The sequence below is a fragment of the Danio rerio genome, chromosome 6 (genome assembly GCF_049306965.1).
Source record: "Danio rerio strain Tuebingen ecotype United States chromosome 6, GRCz12tu, whole genome shotgun sequence".
NCBI lineage: Eukaryota > Metazoa > Chordata > Actinopteri > Cypriniformes > Danionidae > Danio > Danio rerio.
This window is the reverse complement of record NC_133181.1, coordinates 26020411-26037500: the sequence shown is the minus strand read 5'-3', so window position 1 is coordinate 26037500 and position 17090 is coordinate 26020411. Positions and strand designations below refer to the sequence as shown.

The 17090-nt window shown below is 36.3% G+C and overlaps 1 protein-coding gene across 2 annotated transcripts in view; it reads right to left on the bottom strand.

Moving 5' to 3' along the window:
* The window catches only part of pik3r5 (phosphoinositide-3-kinase, regulatory subunit 5), a 45708-nt gene that overhangs the window by 8635 nt on the left and 19983 nt on the right, over nt 1–17090 (bottom strand). For both annotated transcript variants that reach the window (XM_009302367.5, XM_068218311.2), the window contains exons 5-13: nt 16570–16708; nt 16157–16226; nt 13360–13534; nt 12749–12917; nt 10138–10206; nt 9104–9939; nt 2420–2545; nt 1964–2095; nt 623–716 (exon numbers count right to left, since the gene is read on the bottom strand). In XM_009302367.5, the coding sequence (XP_009300642.3) occupies nt 623–716; nt 1964–2095; nt 2420–2545; nt 9104–9939; nt 10138–10206; nt 12749–12917; nt 13360–13534; nt 16157–16226; nt 16570–16708 (1810 nt within the window). The remainder of the gene's footprint in view (nt 1–622; nt 717–1963; nt 2096–2419; nt 2546–9103; nt 9940–10137; nt 10207–12748; nt 12918–13359; nt 13535–16156; nt 16227–16569; nt 16709–17090) is intronic.

The following is a 17090-nucleotide window of genomic DNA, read 5'->3' as shown; positions in this document are numbered from 1 at the left end:
TTTGAATAATTTTTTGAATTAATTATTTTATTTATTTGTTTGTGTTAAAATGTAATTGACCCCTCAGATAGTTTCAAAGTGGAGCTGTCCCTGTGATCTAATGGCCAGGTTTTAGTTTGTAGGTTTTTAGTTTGGTTTGGGTTGTTTAATTTAATTTCATTTAATATCTGTTTTGTCAAGTGTTCACATAGGTTTTCTTTTTTTGAAAATGAAAAAGAAATCCTTTATTTGCAAATCATGATTCCTGCTTCATTGGAAGAAGTTCAATCTTCTCCTCTGTAGGGGAGGAATAATTGAAGGTGTAGTCTTAGTGCTTAAAAACCTTTTGAATAGAATAGAATAGAATAGAATAAAATAGAATAGAATAGAACAGAATGACTTTTGTCATCACTGTACACGTATACAATGTACTTTTTTATCACTACCTCTTCAATATACAAATCACACCAAACAACAAGTTACAGTTTAAATAACTGTAGACGATAACCATGAATTACTCTTACAAAGAATAAAAGTAAACTTACATTATTCTTAAAGTTTTGACACACTTAAGACTAAAATTTGACTCTAGGTTGCTTCATACATACAGCTTTTAAACTGAAGTGTTGGTTTCTACACTCACCCATGGCCTTGATTGCTCTTGTACCAGCTGTGTGGCCCAGTTCCAGAGAGTGAATAAATACTTCAGTCCGTCTTACTCCTCCAGCTAGTGTGAACTACAGCAAATAGAAAGAATTCAATGTGTGTGTGAAATCACTGGATTACATCATGGTAATATAAGACAAGTTACAAAAACGCCCAGAAATGATGAATGCAAGATTGTAATTGTTAAAAGTTAAATAATACTTGACACATAAAAAAAAAAAAAAAAGAAATGATCCTCAAGTGATTCATGAGCTCGTTTGTTTGTTTTTTAAACACAAGACAATATTTTGAAGAATGTTAGAAAATGATTTCCATTTACAGCCATAGTAGTGTTAGGATTGCAGTATTTTGGTTTGTAATTTGTATCTTTTTGTCTGTTGTAAGTTGTCATCACTTTTATTTAAACAAAGTGCGAGAGTTTGCCAGGGTCTCTGTTCCTTAATTTTTTGGGCAGTTGGCCAGAACTGTGCTTCACTTTGGGCATATGTTTTGTTTTGCATCCACACACTAGCACTGACAACACTTACCGCATCTGTTTACATAGATTTGACCTACTGATACTAATGTTTTGATTGTTTTTTTTTCAATTGTGTTAGAATGTCGTCTCCCTTATTGTTACATCTTTGAGCCAGGTGTAACAGTAGGAAAGAACATAATGGAAGTCAATGGTCAAATGTACAGTGCTAAGCATATAGTACACCCCTCACAAATCTATTTTTTAATAGGAAGCTTTACAATATTATCTTTGTGCAAATACATTAGATTAGTCAGTACTGAAGCCAAATCTGGAGCTTATCTAACAAAAAAACTCATGATAATGGTCCAAAAACTAGTACACTCAAATTTATGTTATAGAAAAACATTAAATAAAAACTTAAAGTAGAAGAAGCAATAAATAAATAAATAAATAATAAATACATTTTGTTGAAATTTTGTTTGAATTTTTTTTCAATATTTTGCTTGAATTTAATTGTTTTATCTTTCTAAATATGTTTGGTAACTTAAATATTATTTTAATAAACATATCTGCTCAATAACTCTTTTTGTTTAAATGCAATGATTTAAAAAATGCAAAAATTATGACAATTTTCATTTTTGACTGAACTATCCCTTTGACACCAAGCAACAACAATACCTTCTTCACCACTCTTTGTAAATGTTTTACCTAAGTTTAGCTTAATTAACATTTTTTGTAAAAACTTATATTTAAACACAAAATGTGTGCACTCCATATTGATTTTGACAGATTTATAAGTGTATGCAAATTTCATATAGTTTTGATTCTGCCCCTGACTGAGGAAATTGTGTTTTTATTCACCTCTGCTTGATAGAGCTGAATGAGTGCAGGACGGGCAGCATGGCGGCAGTAATAGAGCACCAGGTCTGCAAATATTGGTAAACGTTCCTCACCAGTGCCCTCAGACAAGTCTGAATCAATCTTTGATGTTTGCTGCAAAGACAAGAACATTTGAAGTGAGTATAGTTTCATCAATCGTCAACTGAACAGGAAATGTTTTTTTTTCTTTTTTTTCATTGACCATGGTAATAATCTAAACAATTAAAAACACACTTTCACACATTTAAGTTCCTCAAATGAGTGGTTTTATGGGATGTGGTTTTGTTTGTGTGCGTGTGTGATGTGCGTGTCCTGCCAAAAACTGCTTGCCATATAACAAAAGATTAACTGATGTTTGTTCTCCTTATTGGTAATTTGGGTATTATGCACGCAATCTCTTTTCTAGTGAATGAGTCTGTATGAATGAGAGAGACTCACCTGGCACACCACATTGACGGGAAGTTCCATAAGGCTTAGAGTGTTACGCTCATACCAGGGATCCAGCATTCCCAGCAGATTCGCAATGTCATTAGTGCTGTCCTCCATCCTGTTCACACAGAGATCCTGTTGACAAATTAATAATCTTCCTGTTAAAACTGTTATTAAAAGGAAAGTTTGTCTACTAAATTAGGGAAGCTCCAATCGATCGGCTAGAGAGCGATATCGGCCAATAATCACATTCTATGACCCGATTCGTGCACGCCAATCTGGCCAATCTCATGAACCGATCGCAAATGTTTGTTTCTGATTTTTAGAATGGTTTACACAACGAGGAGATGCACATGCTCACCCGTAAGTGCTACAACAAGTGAGAAGAGAAATGCTGCACTCCAAACACAGCATCTAAAATACATACAGATGTGGTGTGACCTCTGTTTTAAACGAATTATTGGCATTTATTGTGCGAGTGATGGTTCTCATTGTTCCAACCATTGTATATCAAGTGTTTTGAGATGCTTTGACTAGTGCCTCATCCAACCATATGACCTCTGCTGAAAGCTCCGTGAGTCTCTCACATATTCATAGCTGCTCCAAGAGACCAGCAAATCATGGCGACAAGAGAGGATGAGCAAGAGAACAGATCGCGAGAGGCACATTAATGTTTTAAGCATTACAGTTGTTAGGTTAAATGAATATATATAACTTTTTGTAAAATGCTTATTGCAATAAACAGAGGTTTATAGGCCTATTTCCTTTTAGTAAAGAACTCATATATTTATAGGTGTGCATTTTAACTTCTCCAAACTTTTTCCTCAGTGAGACATGTTAAATGACAGTTCCATCATTTGCAATGGTTCTAAACTGCATTGTCAATCATTTTTAAATCTGTTTTATCTATTTTGCTCTGTGAAGCTGCTTCTGTCCACACTAAATGGTTGTGAGAGACATGTTTAAGGGATTATATGCAACATTACTTATTTTCTTAGGTAAGACAAGATCTTTTCTTAAGTATTACACTTTGAGGGAATATGTGCTTTATCGATAATGAAGCATCACAATCAATACTTCATATCGATCAATCACAATGACAAGGAATCGGTACTCGTACCAGCCTCAAAAATCCTGATCCTGAACATTTACTCAAACTTAAGTGGTTCTAAATCTTTATGAAATAAAAACATATTTTGAAGAACATTGGAAACCAGAAGCCACTGACATAGTAGTTCTATAAAGTACTATGGAAGTCAATGGCTACCAGTTTTTAGCATTTTCAAAATAGTTGACAAGTAAAGGGTAAGCAAATTATAGTAGAAGTTTAATCTGTTGCTAAATTATACATTTCAAACGTTTTTGTCAACCTGATCGCAAGCGGATGATATTAAATACAAGTGAAATCTCCATGTAAATGGCCGGAAACCAGCCTGGAAATGAACCAGACTGTTCATCCAGCTAAAACCAGCCATCCAGCCTAGGCTGGTTTAAGCTATTTTTTTCAGTAGGGTTGTGTTTGTACACACTTGGCAAATACAAATTATTTAGATTCTGATAAATACTTTGTCTGATAAGAACTTTTTACTACATTCAGATTCTTGAGCTTTAATTCTTAAACATTATGTGACAGTTTGTTGAAACGTACTAGCCAGATTGTCTAGCTAACCTATCTGAAACAGAATTTCAAGTTAGCCATCAAATCAAAAAATTGGTTTGAAGTTTAAAAAAAAGTTGCATGAATTGCTTAAGTTTAAGTCCTCTGATTAACACTTGGTCCCCCCCAAAGGTTTTCAATAGAATATGTGTGGGGTGTTCAGCCCTTTAAATAGTAAAACATAGTTTGTTCTTATCTGTATCTTAAATAATGAATAAAACAATAAACAACATAAATATACACTTGACTTGACACTTGCCTATAAGGGACAATATTCAGTCGGCAATAGATCACTGATAGATATTTTTATTCTTAAGAATTTTTTTTATATAACTATAGCAATTTTTAACAAGTCTATAATTAAGATTGGAACCAGAATGTGAAAATGAATGTTAAAAAAGTGCCAGATAAATAAATTTTAGAGTAAATACTATAACACTTTAAATACTATAGTGTTTTTTAACAATGCAGACACTGAAACCTCCAGCAAAAATTGGATGAGATGACGAAGGCTGCACAATATGCTAAAATGTTCCTGACATTATTTTTAAAGTAAGGTTGGATCACCACAAATGATTAAGACCATGTCCATGTGTTGTGTGATAAGTTGATATATTGATTATTGGGATAGGCCTACCCCTGTATACACTGAAAGCTTCAGAAGTGATTGCCACTTTTGCATCTGCAAAATGCAATGCATATGTACAGAATACAAAAACCACTCATGAAACTGAAATGATTGATTGATGTGGTGATGACTATGTACTGTAAATGGCTAACTGCTGCAAGCATGCAAGCAAAAAAAATAAAATTCAAGAGCGACCACCAGAATCAAAACAATACCACCAAGCAAAACAGTAATCTGGTAGTGTTTGCACTGCTTTGGCTTTTTCGGGGTTATTTATTGTGATATTATGATTGCAACAGAGAAATACTGAGAAATCTCTCTAGACTGATGGCTTTTCATGCTGTTTAGCCTTATAATCTTAAAATGTCTGCAAAATCACCTGTTTTGTCATCACTTCAGACATTACGCTAGAGAATGATTCAAATTCTAGCTCTGAAGTGATGTTGGTGAATTTGTCATGGTTTGGTGATGATGAATGAATGGCAGAAGAATGTAGTTCCTCATACAAAAGGATTTTTGAGACTTTCAGTGTTTGATTTTCTTTTTTACATACACGATTATGCCGTCAAAGTATTGTATAAATGCAAAATTACACCCGTAGCAGAGCGATATGGCTGTATATCAGCACTGGTGTGACACTAAGCTACTCAGCCTGCGACCTCGTGCCAACATGTCTCCCACCAGTGCCAATATACAGCCATATCACACTGCTACCCGTATGATATTTCTCATGTACAGTATACCATAAGTACATCTATCATGATAAAACACAGGTAGATAACAAATTCATACCAGAAAGCTTAATTTTATTAAGTGTCTTTGTTATTCCTTTCTAATAAAATTATTAACGATGAAAACTTTGAGTAGTAGGAATCTTTCAATCCACCCTAACATAAAAACAATAAACATATATTATTGCTGCATGATGCATCACCTGTAGATTTTTGATGTTCCATTACTTCCATTTATTTTAAACTGTGAGCCAGTGTTGGCATTCTGTGATCCAGCTAACTTTATGGATCAATTAAATACATGGCCCATTTACCTAAGAACTGATTATGATTGTCTCAACACAGTAGGCTACATACTATGTGGATGACAGAATTAATCAAAAACAAAGTACATTTCAGGCTTAAAGGTGGAATAGGTGATTGTTTTTAGAAACATTGTTTGTCATGTTGGTTGAAAGTATACTTTCATCATTATACCAATCACAGTATTCAGCCTAAATCCAGCCCAAAACCCCTCCAAACGCACAAAAAACTGCCCAAAATATTAGATTTTTTTTAAATTAACTTAGTTACTTTAACTGTCCTATTTTTTAACCATACAGCAACCAACCACACTGCCCCATCACACCAACACACAGCACTTAATATTGTGTATATTACACTAACATTTAGAGTATGTTTTACTCTCGAAACAGGGTATAAATTCATCCCATTTAATTCTTTTGAACATAATTAGGTGCTGCTTGTCAACACCTCTATGTTTGTTCTTGCTGTCAATTGCAGAAAAAAAAAAAAAAACAATCGATAAAGTACTCAGCCTGCGACCTCGTGCCAACATGTCTCCCACCAGTGCCAATATACAGCCATATCACACTGCTACCCGTATGATATTTCTCATGTACAGTATACCATAAGTACATCTATCATGATAAAACACAGGTAGATAACAAATTCATACCAGAAAGCTTAATTTTATTAAGTGTCTTTGTTATTCCTTTCTAATAAAATTATTAACGATGAAAACTTTGAGTAGTAGGAATCTTTCAATCCACCCTAACATAAAAACAATAAACATATATTATTGCTGCATGATGCATCACCTGTAGATTTTTGATGTTCCATTACTTCCATTTATTTTAAACTGTGAGCCAGTGTTGGCATTCTGTGATCCAGCTAACTTTATGGATCAATTAAATACATGGCCCATTTACCTAAGAACTGATTATGATTGTCTCAACACAGTAGGCTACATACTATGTGGATGACAGAATTAATCAAAAACAAAGTACATTTCAGGCTTAAAGGTGGAATAGGTGATTGTTTTTAGAAACATTGTTTGTCATGTTGGTTGAAAGTATACTTTCATCATTATACCAATCACAGTATTCAGCCTAAATCCAGCCCAAAACCCCTCCAAACGCACAAAAAACTGCCCAAAATATTAGATTTTTTTTAAATTAACTTAGTTACTTTAACTGTCCTATTTTTTAACCATACAGCAACCAACCACACTGCCCCATCACACCAACACACAGCACTTAATATTGTGTATATTACACTAACATTTAGAGTATGTTTTACTCTCGAAACAGGGTATAAATTCATCCCATTTAATTCTTTTGAACATAATTAGGTGCTGCTTGTCAACACCTCTATGTTTGTTCTTGCTGTCAATTGCAGAAAAAAAAAAAAAAACAATCGATAAAGTGTCATGATAAACTGCTATGAGTTTAACTGCAGGTGCTGCATGATACGTGTGCACGCATAGGGGAGGCAGATTTGTCCAGGGAGTCAGATTTTGAAAGAACTTTCTTTCACCTCCTCTTGCGGATGGGCCCACGCAGTTTGGGCTCTACACTGGTCACCACTAACTGAAGGGAGCGCACCGTTATATTATGTTAACTAAGTTGCATATAAGAGTTGCATTTCAAAACCGATAGGGTTGGGTCAATAGATGATGCCATCATCCATCGCTGAAGGCCGATAGACATCACGATGCTGAGCCGGCATCGCGATTCTCCACCTCGCCCCCATCGTAGCTGCAATCCGCTCATGAAAAATACACACAGCCCTGTTTACACTAATACATCTTAAGCCTAATACGTCTTGTATTACTCATTTATAAATAGAATTGTTTTTTTTTTTCGAATATAGACTTTTTTCTTAATGAAATAATAACAAAAAAAACAACTATTTTTCATCTCGGACCTGCTTGGACAACACTGGAATACATGACATCCAGCTGGTTGGTTGCATACAGTCTAGTCGCAGGAGTCAACTATTTCAACAGATCCGCAGCTCAATTCGGATCCTCCAACTCTCCATTGGAAATGAATGACTTCCGGTCTGTCGCTTGTCGTGTGCAGTGGAAAGGAGGCTTTAGTTTTAAAATGACATTTTAGAATGAAAACGAAAATGATCCACGTCCACACTGGTGTTTCACCTAAAGCACTTCTGAAAAGCCCTCCTTCCACACTATACTTCTGAAAACGGACATCACGTGATCACACACACACACACAATCTTTGTCTCGTGCTGCAGTGTATGCGCACATCTGAGCTCCTGCAGTAAGCAGGTGCTTTGAACAAAAAACCCGAGAGCAGTGCACGTTGCACAGTTTATCAAGGATGTATAGCTGGATCGTGTCTCATTATAGTTGTTAAAGATGATATTTAATTAATGTGGTCTCTATCTAACCACTCATCGTTTTTTTTTTATCTATCAGGTAACGTGTCACAGCATCAGTACACTGCTTCAATCTTTTGCTTTCACGCATGTACTTAGTAATTTTATCGAAAACCTCAGATACTGTTGGTTGGATCCTGTTGGTTGTGCACCTTTTTACCAACCAGGTTTGTTGACGACATTATAACGACACAGATCACTCTGGCTATTCATGAAAGAGTCCCACGGATAAAGTGATTGACAAGTGGTCATTTGTGTGTAACTTATCTTTATTTATTTATGATTTGGTTATAAGTAAAACAAAGACCATGTGGGTCAGGCAGTTGACAGAGTAGGCTACAAATAATTAACTTGTTAAAAGTTAATTAATTATTTGTAAATAATTAATTTACGGCTGCCTATGACAATGATGCTATACTCCATCGTGATGCTTCACATTAAACATCGTAAGATGCCAAATTGGTCAACATGGCCCAACCCTAAAAACCATTCACCAATGCCATTTTTTTACCCACATCAAATTCAATACTGCCCAATTGGGCGGGAAACCTGCTAAGAGGTCCAAATGTATTTACATGTATTTTAATATTGTGTGGAAGGTGTAGGACCAATGAAATCTAGTCCAATCAAAACTTTTGACCCGAGCCTTACAATAGGCTGCCCTACATGCATGTCAAAATATTTAATTGCATATATCTGCACACCTTTTTTGCACATAAAGGATTATGTCATCTGCGTGATCATGGATACAGTTCAGCCAGAGAATGGAAGGCAAACAACCTTCCTTCTTTTTGAAGTTTGAGATTGTAATCAGGAGTTGTATTATGTCAATGTTACATAATGTTTTAGTGATGTTGTCTAGAGCGCATTCATAAGGTGTGACTTTAGATGGTGAATTGCAGGGTGCGATGTTGACTTTTAGGGTTATTATGCTAACATTAGCATTTCTTAAGATCTCCTATTGCACCTTTAAATGTCATACTTTCACTTACTGTGGTTGAGATGGCTGTTTTCAGTGGACTTGCTGAGAGCTGCAGAGAGGACCTCCTCGAGTTGACTGGGGCTGTATCCCTCCTCACAGGTACAAAGAAAAACTTCATCCTGAAAGCTTTGGTCAGGTGTGGACAGTCTCTTTCTCTTTTCCTCAGACTACTATAGGCTCGGGCGAGCCTCCCTGCCACATGATCTGCCCCAAACACCACCACTCTAAGCAAAGTGGCCCCTGTTGGCCCTTCTTCGTCATCTGTACTCAGAATAGGTCTCCTTCTGTAGCAAACATATTGGAGCTGAGATAGGGGTATTACTGGGAACCCGAAGTCAGAGCTACGTAGATGAACCTGCTGGGGTAGAGAATTGGATCTCTTAGAGCGGACTGCCACCACTAATTCTTTAGCCTCCGGGCTGCCAAGGCTCTTGGCTCGACAGAGAGAGTTGCTGCTGCGAGGTTTAAAGAATCGTGAGATGCGCTTTGAAAGTCGGCCACTGTTTTTGGTCTTAGACGGGGATACTGTGCTTGAACTGTCATCCTCTAAATCCTCACAGAAGTCACTGTCTGTCCCCGAAGCTTGAGATGAAGATGAGAGCGTTGACAGGGGAGAACATTCTGAAGAAGCAACTGACAGTGTGGAGAACATGGAGTCTTTAGAGGCCGTGGAGAGAGAGGAGACAGTGGAGAACGTAGAGGCCCGATAGTCAGTGCAAACATCTTCCAAGTCATCATATTCATCATCTTCCACATCAACATTGTCCACATCATCTTCCTCCATGCTCTCAGACGTTTGAGATAATGTCAATTCAGACTCAATGTCTAGAATGTCATTTAGAACATCTAGAAGAAAAAAAAGATGGAAAATCATGACTCAGCGGGCCACTATTGGCTGAAGGACTAACTTCCAAGTCATGACAAATTAAACTAAATCAAACTGACTGGAAATCAATCTTCAATTGTTTATACTTCTGAAATAGGCAAACAAATGTTTGAATGAGGTCAGGGCATAAAAAAAAGAACTGGCTTTTTATGTCCTACCAAAATTATCCTTGTCCCAATGGAAGGTGTAGCATTTTGCTGCTGGAAGGCCGAGCGTCTGAAGAACCCCTAGTGACACAAACACAACAAAATCTCTCCCATTAATCACTAAACCCGTCCAAAGCAAACACACCACTGTTTCACAAATGGAAAAAAAACAGGCCATCAGTTGTATTGCTTTATGTTGGTCATTCATCTTGTTTTGGTTTCTAAGAGTTGGCGCCAGGTAATATGGACTACTGATGCCCAGACAAACAAAAAAGGTAGTACGTTACCAAGCAACAACCATCAAACTCTATAAGACACAGACCATAGGTTTACATGATTCAAAGAGTGTGGATATCCAAATATTTCAAAGGTGTTTAATAGGGAGATTGTTGCTGTAACAGCTTTCATACTTCTGGGAAATATTAATATAGGGGGTTTATTCAGTTCAATCAAAATATTTATGAAATTGTATAATCCAAAAATATAAAACTGTACAAAATTATTTAGGATTTACACTGTTTACAAACCACTGTTTTCAAGTAAAAATGTAAGACTTTTTATGCTTTTTAAAGCACACATTCCAAGGTGGGCTATTTAAAAAATAAAAAACGAATAAATGAATACACAGAATACACTCACATCCATATTTACAGTATATGCTTGTCTGTTACCTTGCTGCTGGCTGTTTTTGACTTTTTAGTGCCATCTTTTGATTACTATGCAGGTTAATGTATGTTCTATTCAGCCATTTTAATTTCTGTCAGCTTTGCCTAAACTGAAATAATTAATAAGCGATTACAACTCAGAATCAATGGTTTATGTCATTTTTTATATTTTGTGGCAAATAGTTGGGTGTAATAGGCAGGACAAACAACATCCAGTCATTTTTTTAACAGAATAAAGACCAGCAGAGCTCTGATTTGCATCAGACGGAGATATATATATATATATATATATATATATATATATATATATATATATATATATATATATATATATATATATATATATATATATATATTCATTTTCTTGTCGGCTTAGTCCCTTTATTAATCCGGAGTCGCCACAGCGGAACGAACCGCAAACTTATCCAGCAAGTTTTTTACACAGCAGATGCCCTTCCAGCCACAACCCACCTCTGGGAAACATCCACACACACATTCACACACACACTCATACACTACGGACAATTTAGCCTACCAAATTCACCTGTATACCGCATTTTGTTGCCTGGAAAATATATTTTGTATTAATAAATGTGACTTTGACATGCTAAAATGACTTGATTTAGATGTTGTGTTGTCCACAAGCCTCCTCATTTATTTAATTTATTACTGTTTGTGTGTGTTGTGTGTAAACTTGCTTACTGTGCATGAGCAAATTGTCGCATTGCAACTGGTTTTTATTGCACATGACTTTTTTAAGGCCCAAAGTTAAGGATTTACCAAATTTATCTCTGACCACACCAAAAAGAAATAATTATTTCTTAGCCACACATTTTAAATGTGTCAAAACAAGCAAATGTATGTATAAATGCACTTTTATTCGACAAAACTTTTCTTTTTTTTTTAAATTGACATTTAAAAAGATCTATTGTCATGTATCTAAAATATGCACAGTAATCTGTCCTGGCTAAAAGTCCCAGATCAGTGGTTACTACACATAAATGGGGAGTTAATCTCCCATTAAAGCAATGTTATTGTAAAGGATGATAATTAAACTATATTAACAAAAAAAACTGTAAGCAAAAGAAAGCAGGTAAAAACATACCACTAGTGACAATGAAAGGATGATCACGTGCCTGTGAATAATTAAAACAAAAGCAGTGACTGCTGCTGCTGCTTACAAAAGGTTTGTTGCTTACATGAGCATGGCTTTTTGTCTAGTCTATTTCAAAGAGAACCGATCGCAACAGTTGCGCTACACGGTTGTTTCGCGCAAATAAACAGGAGCGCGTGCACGCGAGTAATCATTCTCTCATAAGGTATTCACCTGCTTTTGCTCGCGCGAACACAGTTATTTTTGTCAGTCGTGCTGCTTCTCGATTCTAAGATCACATTTGCATGCATACTGGGCCATCCTTATTGTCGAACCCTGCTTTAAGAAAACGACAATGTAAAAATAATTTCCAACCTGCCAAAGTGGCTAGTGGGAGTGGCTGTCTAATCGCCAAAGCTGAAATCTACCCGCATTTGGCGGGTTGGTGGGTGTATGTATATATATATATATATATATATATATATATATATATATATATATATATATATATATATATATATATATATATATATATATATATATACACATTTTTTATTATATTATATTATACCTTTAATATTACGGCTGAGGTGAGTCTCGTCTCTTGAGCATGGCACTAATTCCCTAACTGCTCCCTGGACACTGCAGCCTTGTGTGTGTGTGTGCACAAATTTCAAGTATGGGTCACCACGTATGCCAAAAATCACAATTTATTTACAGAAGTTTGGTAGGGCACCCTAGTGGGCCTCATCCACATTCTTAAAAATCGCTTATTTACTATACGTAGGGCACAAGTCTGGTAACCAACTTTCTTTTGGTTGCTAGCATTTGTGAGGTGGGCTGACAGTAGAAAGTGAAACTGTACCATCTGACATTTTCCCATTGGAGGATGGTATGCCAAGTTTTTCTCGCAATACCTCCAGGCCACCCTCAACATGCTTTCGAGCTTTAGCGATATCCACCATGGCTGCTGCAGACTCTAATAGGTCACTCACTGAGGACATGATCTGTGCCAACTCATCATCGCTAAGGCACTGAAAAGAAACAAATATAGTCATTTATACTTTTGTGTAACTGCAATTCATACAGAGTTACAAATCGAACATTTAGCTCTAGTTCAAACAAAAGTAAACTGACTTTAACCTCTGAGTAATCACACGTATTCACAGTGCATTTTTTTTTTCCAAGCAAAGCTTAATACCAAACTTTAGCCCTTAGTCACTCCCACTCAATCAGTCTATTTCTTCTCCGTTAGCCACCGGCCCACATATGAGTAATTTGTTAACACATCCAGTAATTAACCCCCTCCCCCAAATCAGATCACTTCCTGACACCCACATAGTGATACGCTCATGCCCACATACACACACATAATGCGTGTTAACTTGCACACACTTTTTATTAACTTTAGCTTTAGAGCACATTTTTCTTTTAATAGAGGAAAATCTTGTGCTGTGTTAATGCAGTGTGATGTACCTGTAGAGCACTGTTGATGGTGTGTAGTGGGTATTTTGTACCGAGCACTGACTGATAGCTGTGTTTAATGAGCGTAACACAGCTCTCTCTCTGTGAAACCTCTATGGAACTGAGCTGCTCCGCCACAGACAGGAACTCAGGGGGCACCTCGGTGGGGTTCATCAAGAACACCGTACTGCAGCAGAGAAAACATCAGAACACAGCACTTCAGTTAAGCACAAATGCGCAAACATAAATAAAGACTGATCATATCAGTAATGTGAACAAAACGATTTTGCATTCTTTATTTTCTGGTTGATTGATTTCAATACAACTATAGTAATCTTTAAAATAGATTTTTTTAGAAAATAGAAATATAATTTTAATAAAAAGTATTTTTTTCTATACTTGTTGGACAACAAAACTGTAACTCTGGAAAATTTAGTGGTGGAGCTTTCATGGTTAAATTTGTTCAGCTTGGTGGCCAATCTTCATTGATTGCACAATCCACCAGCAAGAGCAGAGTGGGAAGGTTTAATTAGCAGACTAATAGTACAGTTTTGCTCAATATATTGTAATTTACACAACATTATGGGGGACAAATCAGAGTTCAAAAGAGAACAAATTGTTGGTGTCTGTGACCAAGACCAAGCCACAATATCCATGGTTATGCCAGCATACCACCAAAAAGGATGAATCACATCCAACAGAAGTAACTGCGGACGCAAGAGGAAGATGTCTGAAATGCAAGTACGAGCGCTAACCCGGATTGTATCCAATAAATATAAAACCAAAGTTGCCCACTCACTGCAGAATTAAATGTGCACCTCAAATCTCCTGTTTCTACCAAAACTGTTTGTCGCGAGCTCCACATGGTCAGTATATATGGCCGGGCTGCTATAATCAAACCCTTGGTCAATCGTGCCAATGCCAAACGTCAGTTTCAATGGTGCCAGCAGTGAAAATCTTGGGCTATGGATAATGTGAAACATGTAATGTTTTTGAGTCCACCTTCACTGTCACTGCCACATCCGCGAGAGTTACAGTGTAGAGAACCCCCAAGGAAACGCATCACCCAGACTGTTGCATGCCAAGTGAAGCAAGGGGCTGGACCAGTTATGGTTTGGGCTGCAATATCATGGCATTGCCTGGACCCTATACTTGTGCTAAATGGGCACATCACTGCCAAGGACTACCGAACCATTGTAAAAGACCTGATAATAATACACCAATAAACAGAACAAGATTAGTGACAGAGTGGTTTAAAGATTGTAATAGTTTAGTGTGAACATATCTCATTGCCTGCACAGTGACCAGATCTAAACATTATTGAGCCACTTTGGGGTGTTTTGAAGAAGAGAGTCAGGAAACATTTTCTTCCACTACCATCATGTAGTGACCTGGCCACTATTCTGCAAGAAGAATGACTCTCTGGCCCTCTGGCCACTGTGTAGGACTTGTTACTGTCAATATGTTATAAAAACTTGAATATACCTTTTTATTACATTATTTAATAAAAATAATTTATTTTATATTTTGCTTTTAAAAAACTTCTGAAAAGAAGACAATGGGCTCTATTTTGACGGTCCATGCGCAGAGCGCAAAACGCAGGGCGCAAACACTTTCAGGGCATGTCAGAATGCATTTTTGCTATTTTAAGGACAGGAAAATCTGCTTTGCGCCGTGGCACATGGTCTAAAAGGGTTGAGTTTATTTTCTTAATGAGTTATAGGTGTGTTTTGAGAATAAACCAATCAGAGTCTCATCTCCCATTCCCTTTAAAAGCCAGTTGTTAAAAGTTCAGTTCTAATTTCCAGCTAACGAATTAATGAACAGTAATAACGAAGTGTGCTCAAAATACTGAGTTATTTCCAAATATACCTGCTATCCCCCATATGGTCTAAAACCTGACAGGTGGACAAATCTAAGCTTGTTTTTAATAAAACAAATATAAATATGGATATAATAAATAATACAGCTAATAATAATAACATTATACAAAAGCAAATTGAATGAACTGAAAAAGCCTCCTGAGATGAAGGATTCAAGGCAGTGGTTTTTAAAATTCATATTGCCTAGAAAATAATATGTTTTGTAATATTTTAATTCTTTATATTTATATCCTATACATATCCTTATTATAGCCTTTATATATCCTTAATATTTCATTTATATATATATATATATATATATATATATATATATATGTAAAGAAATTTGCGTATTCCACATCTTGTGTATTAAGCAGTGTGTAAGCGAGGCGCACTCTGTGCCGGAGTTTGACCGGGTTTGTTCTGGTCTAAAAAAAAGGCTATTACAGTTTCTCAAAATAGCAACGCACCAAAACACGCCTGCTTTTTTAGAGAATGCCTATGGGCGCACATATGAGCGCAAATGCTATTGCTATTTAAACAGCTTGGCGCAAAATGTCAAAATGACTCTTGCGCCAAGCTGAAACTAGCAAATAACAATTGCGTCATGCCTTGCACTATATTGCGCCGGGTGTACGATAGGTCCCTAGATGTTTCTCTTGTCTAGGAAACGCTTCTTGATTTACAGATTTTTAGATATTTGGACTACAAACAAGAGAAAAACTAAGTAGGAAAAGCATTTTTCTACTCTATTTTGGGAGATATTTTCTGCTATTGTGTCTGGTTTCTCAGAGAAATGCTAAAACAAACTGATAATAATAAAAAAACTAAGTTCAGAATATCCAAGAACTGACACAGGAAATGAGGGGTAAAGTTTGCAACCACAAAGGGGTGAGCAATAACTGACACAACAGGATTTCCTCCTACTTCTGTGGAAACACACTCACATGATCTTAGAACGCTGACTGGAGGTGGCAAGGCCTTGTTCCTCTCTTACCAGTCTGTGGTACGAAATCCCTGATACAGGCAAACACACACAAGAACACATAATTTCATCAAGTTACAACATTATGTAACATCAAAATCTTGAATGTACTGACGTTTAAGTATGTTAAGTAATTCCTAAGGAACTGCTTGTGCTCACAAAACTGATCAAAAAGTGAAAAGCTCGCTTTTGACAACAGCTGCAGCGCTTTTCCAAACCACAGAGAGGCAGCATTTCACTGCAGTTGAGCGGTTATTGTAATTATTTAGTGAATTAAGACAATTTTAATGGGCTGTTATTTTATTAATGTGCTCAGCTGTGTGTGCTGGTGATTAAACTAAGTCTTTATTGTGATTACTGATGTGAATGTGGTACCTGGAGCTCGAAGCTCTTGATGCAGTGTGGAGAGCAGGTTACGACACACACTACAGTAGGGCTCAGGCCATGCTAGAAAGCCATGAAACACTTCACATGCCTCTGTCAGAACCTTTTCACTGGATGGACAAAGAGGCATCTGCAAAGAGGAAGAGAGACAGATGTGATTTAGCTTTTTGAATTAGCTCCTTGGAGAATGAATGAATGAAAGAAGTCCCAAAATTTCAGTCTTAACCCTTTGACTGCCCCTCTACCAAAAGATTGAACATGCTTTTATTGTTGTAAATAATGACTGTTAAAGTCATTTAAAGAATTACACACGCAGCATTGTTTGTTTACAAAAAAAAAAAAAAAACTAAAACATCCTGTTGCACTACTACACTCCATTTTGACTTTATTGTAAAAAACAAAGCAAACAAACAAACAAACAAACAAACAAACAAAAAAAAAACAAAGCAAAACAAAATAAAACAAAAAAAAGCATTAAGTATGTTAACTAGCAACATTAGGAGTAAAGAAAC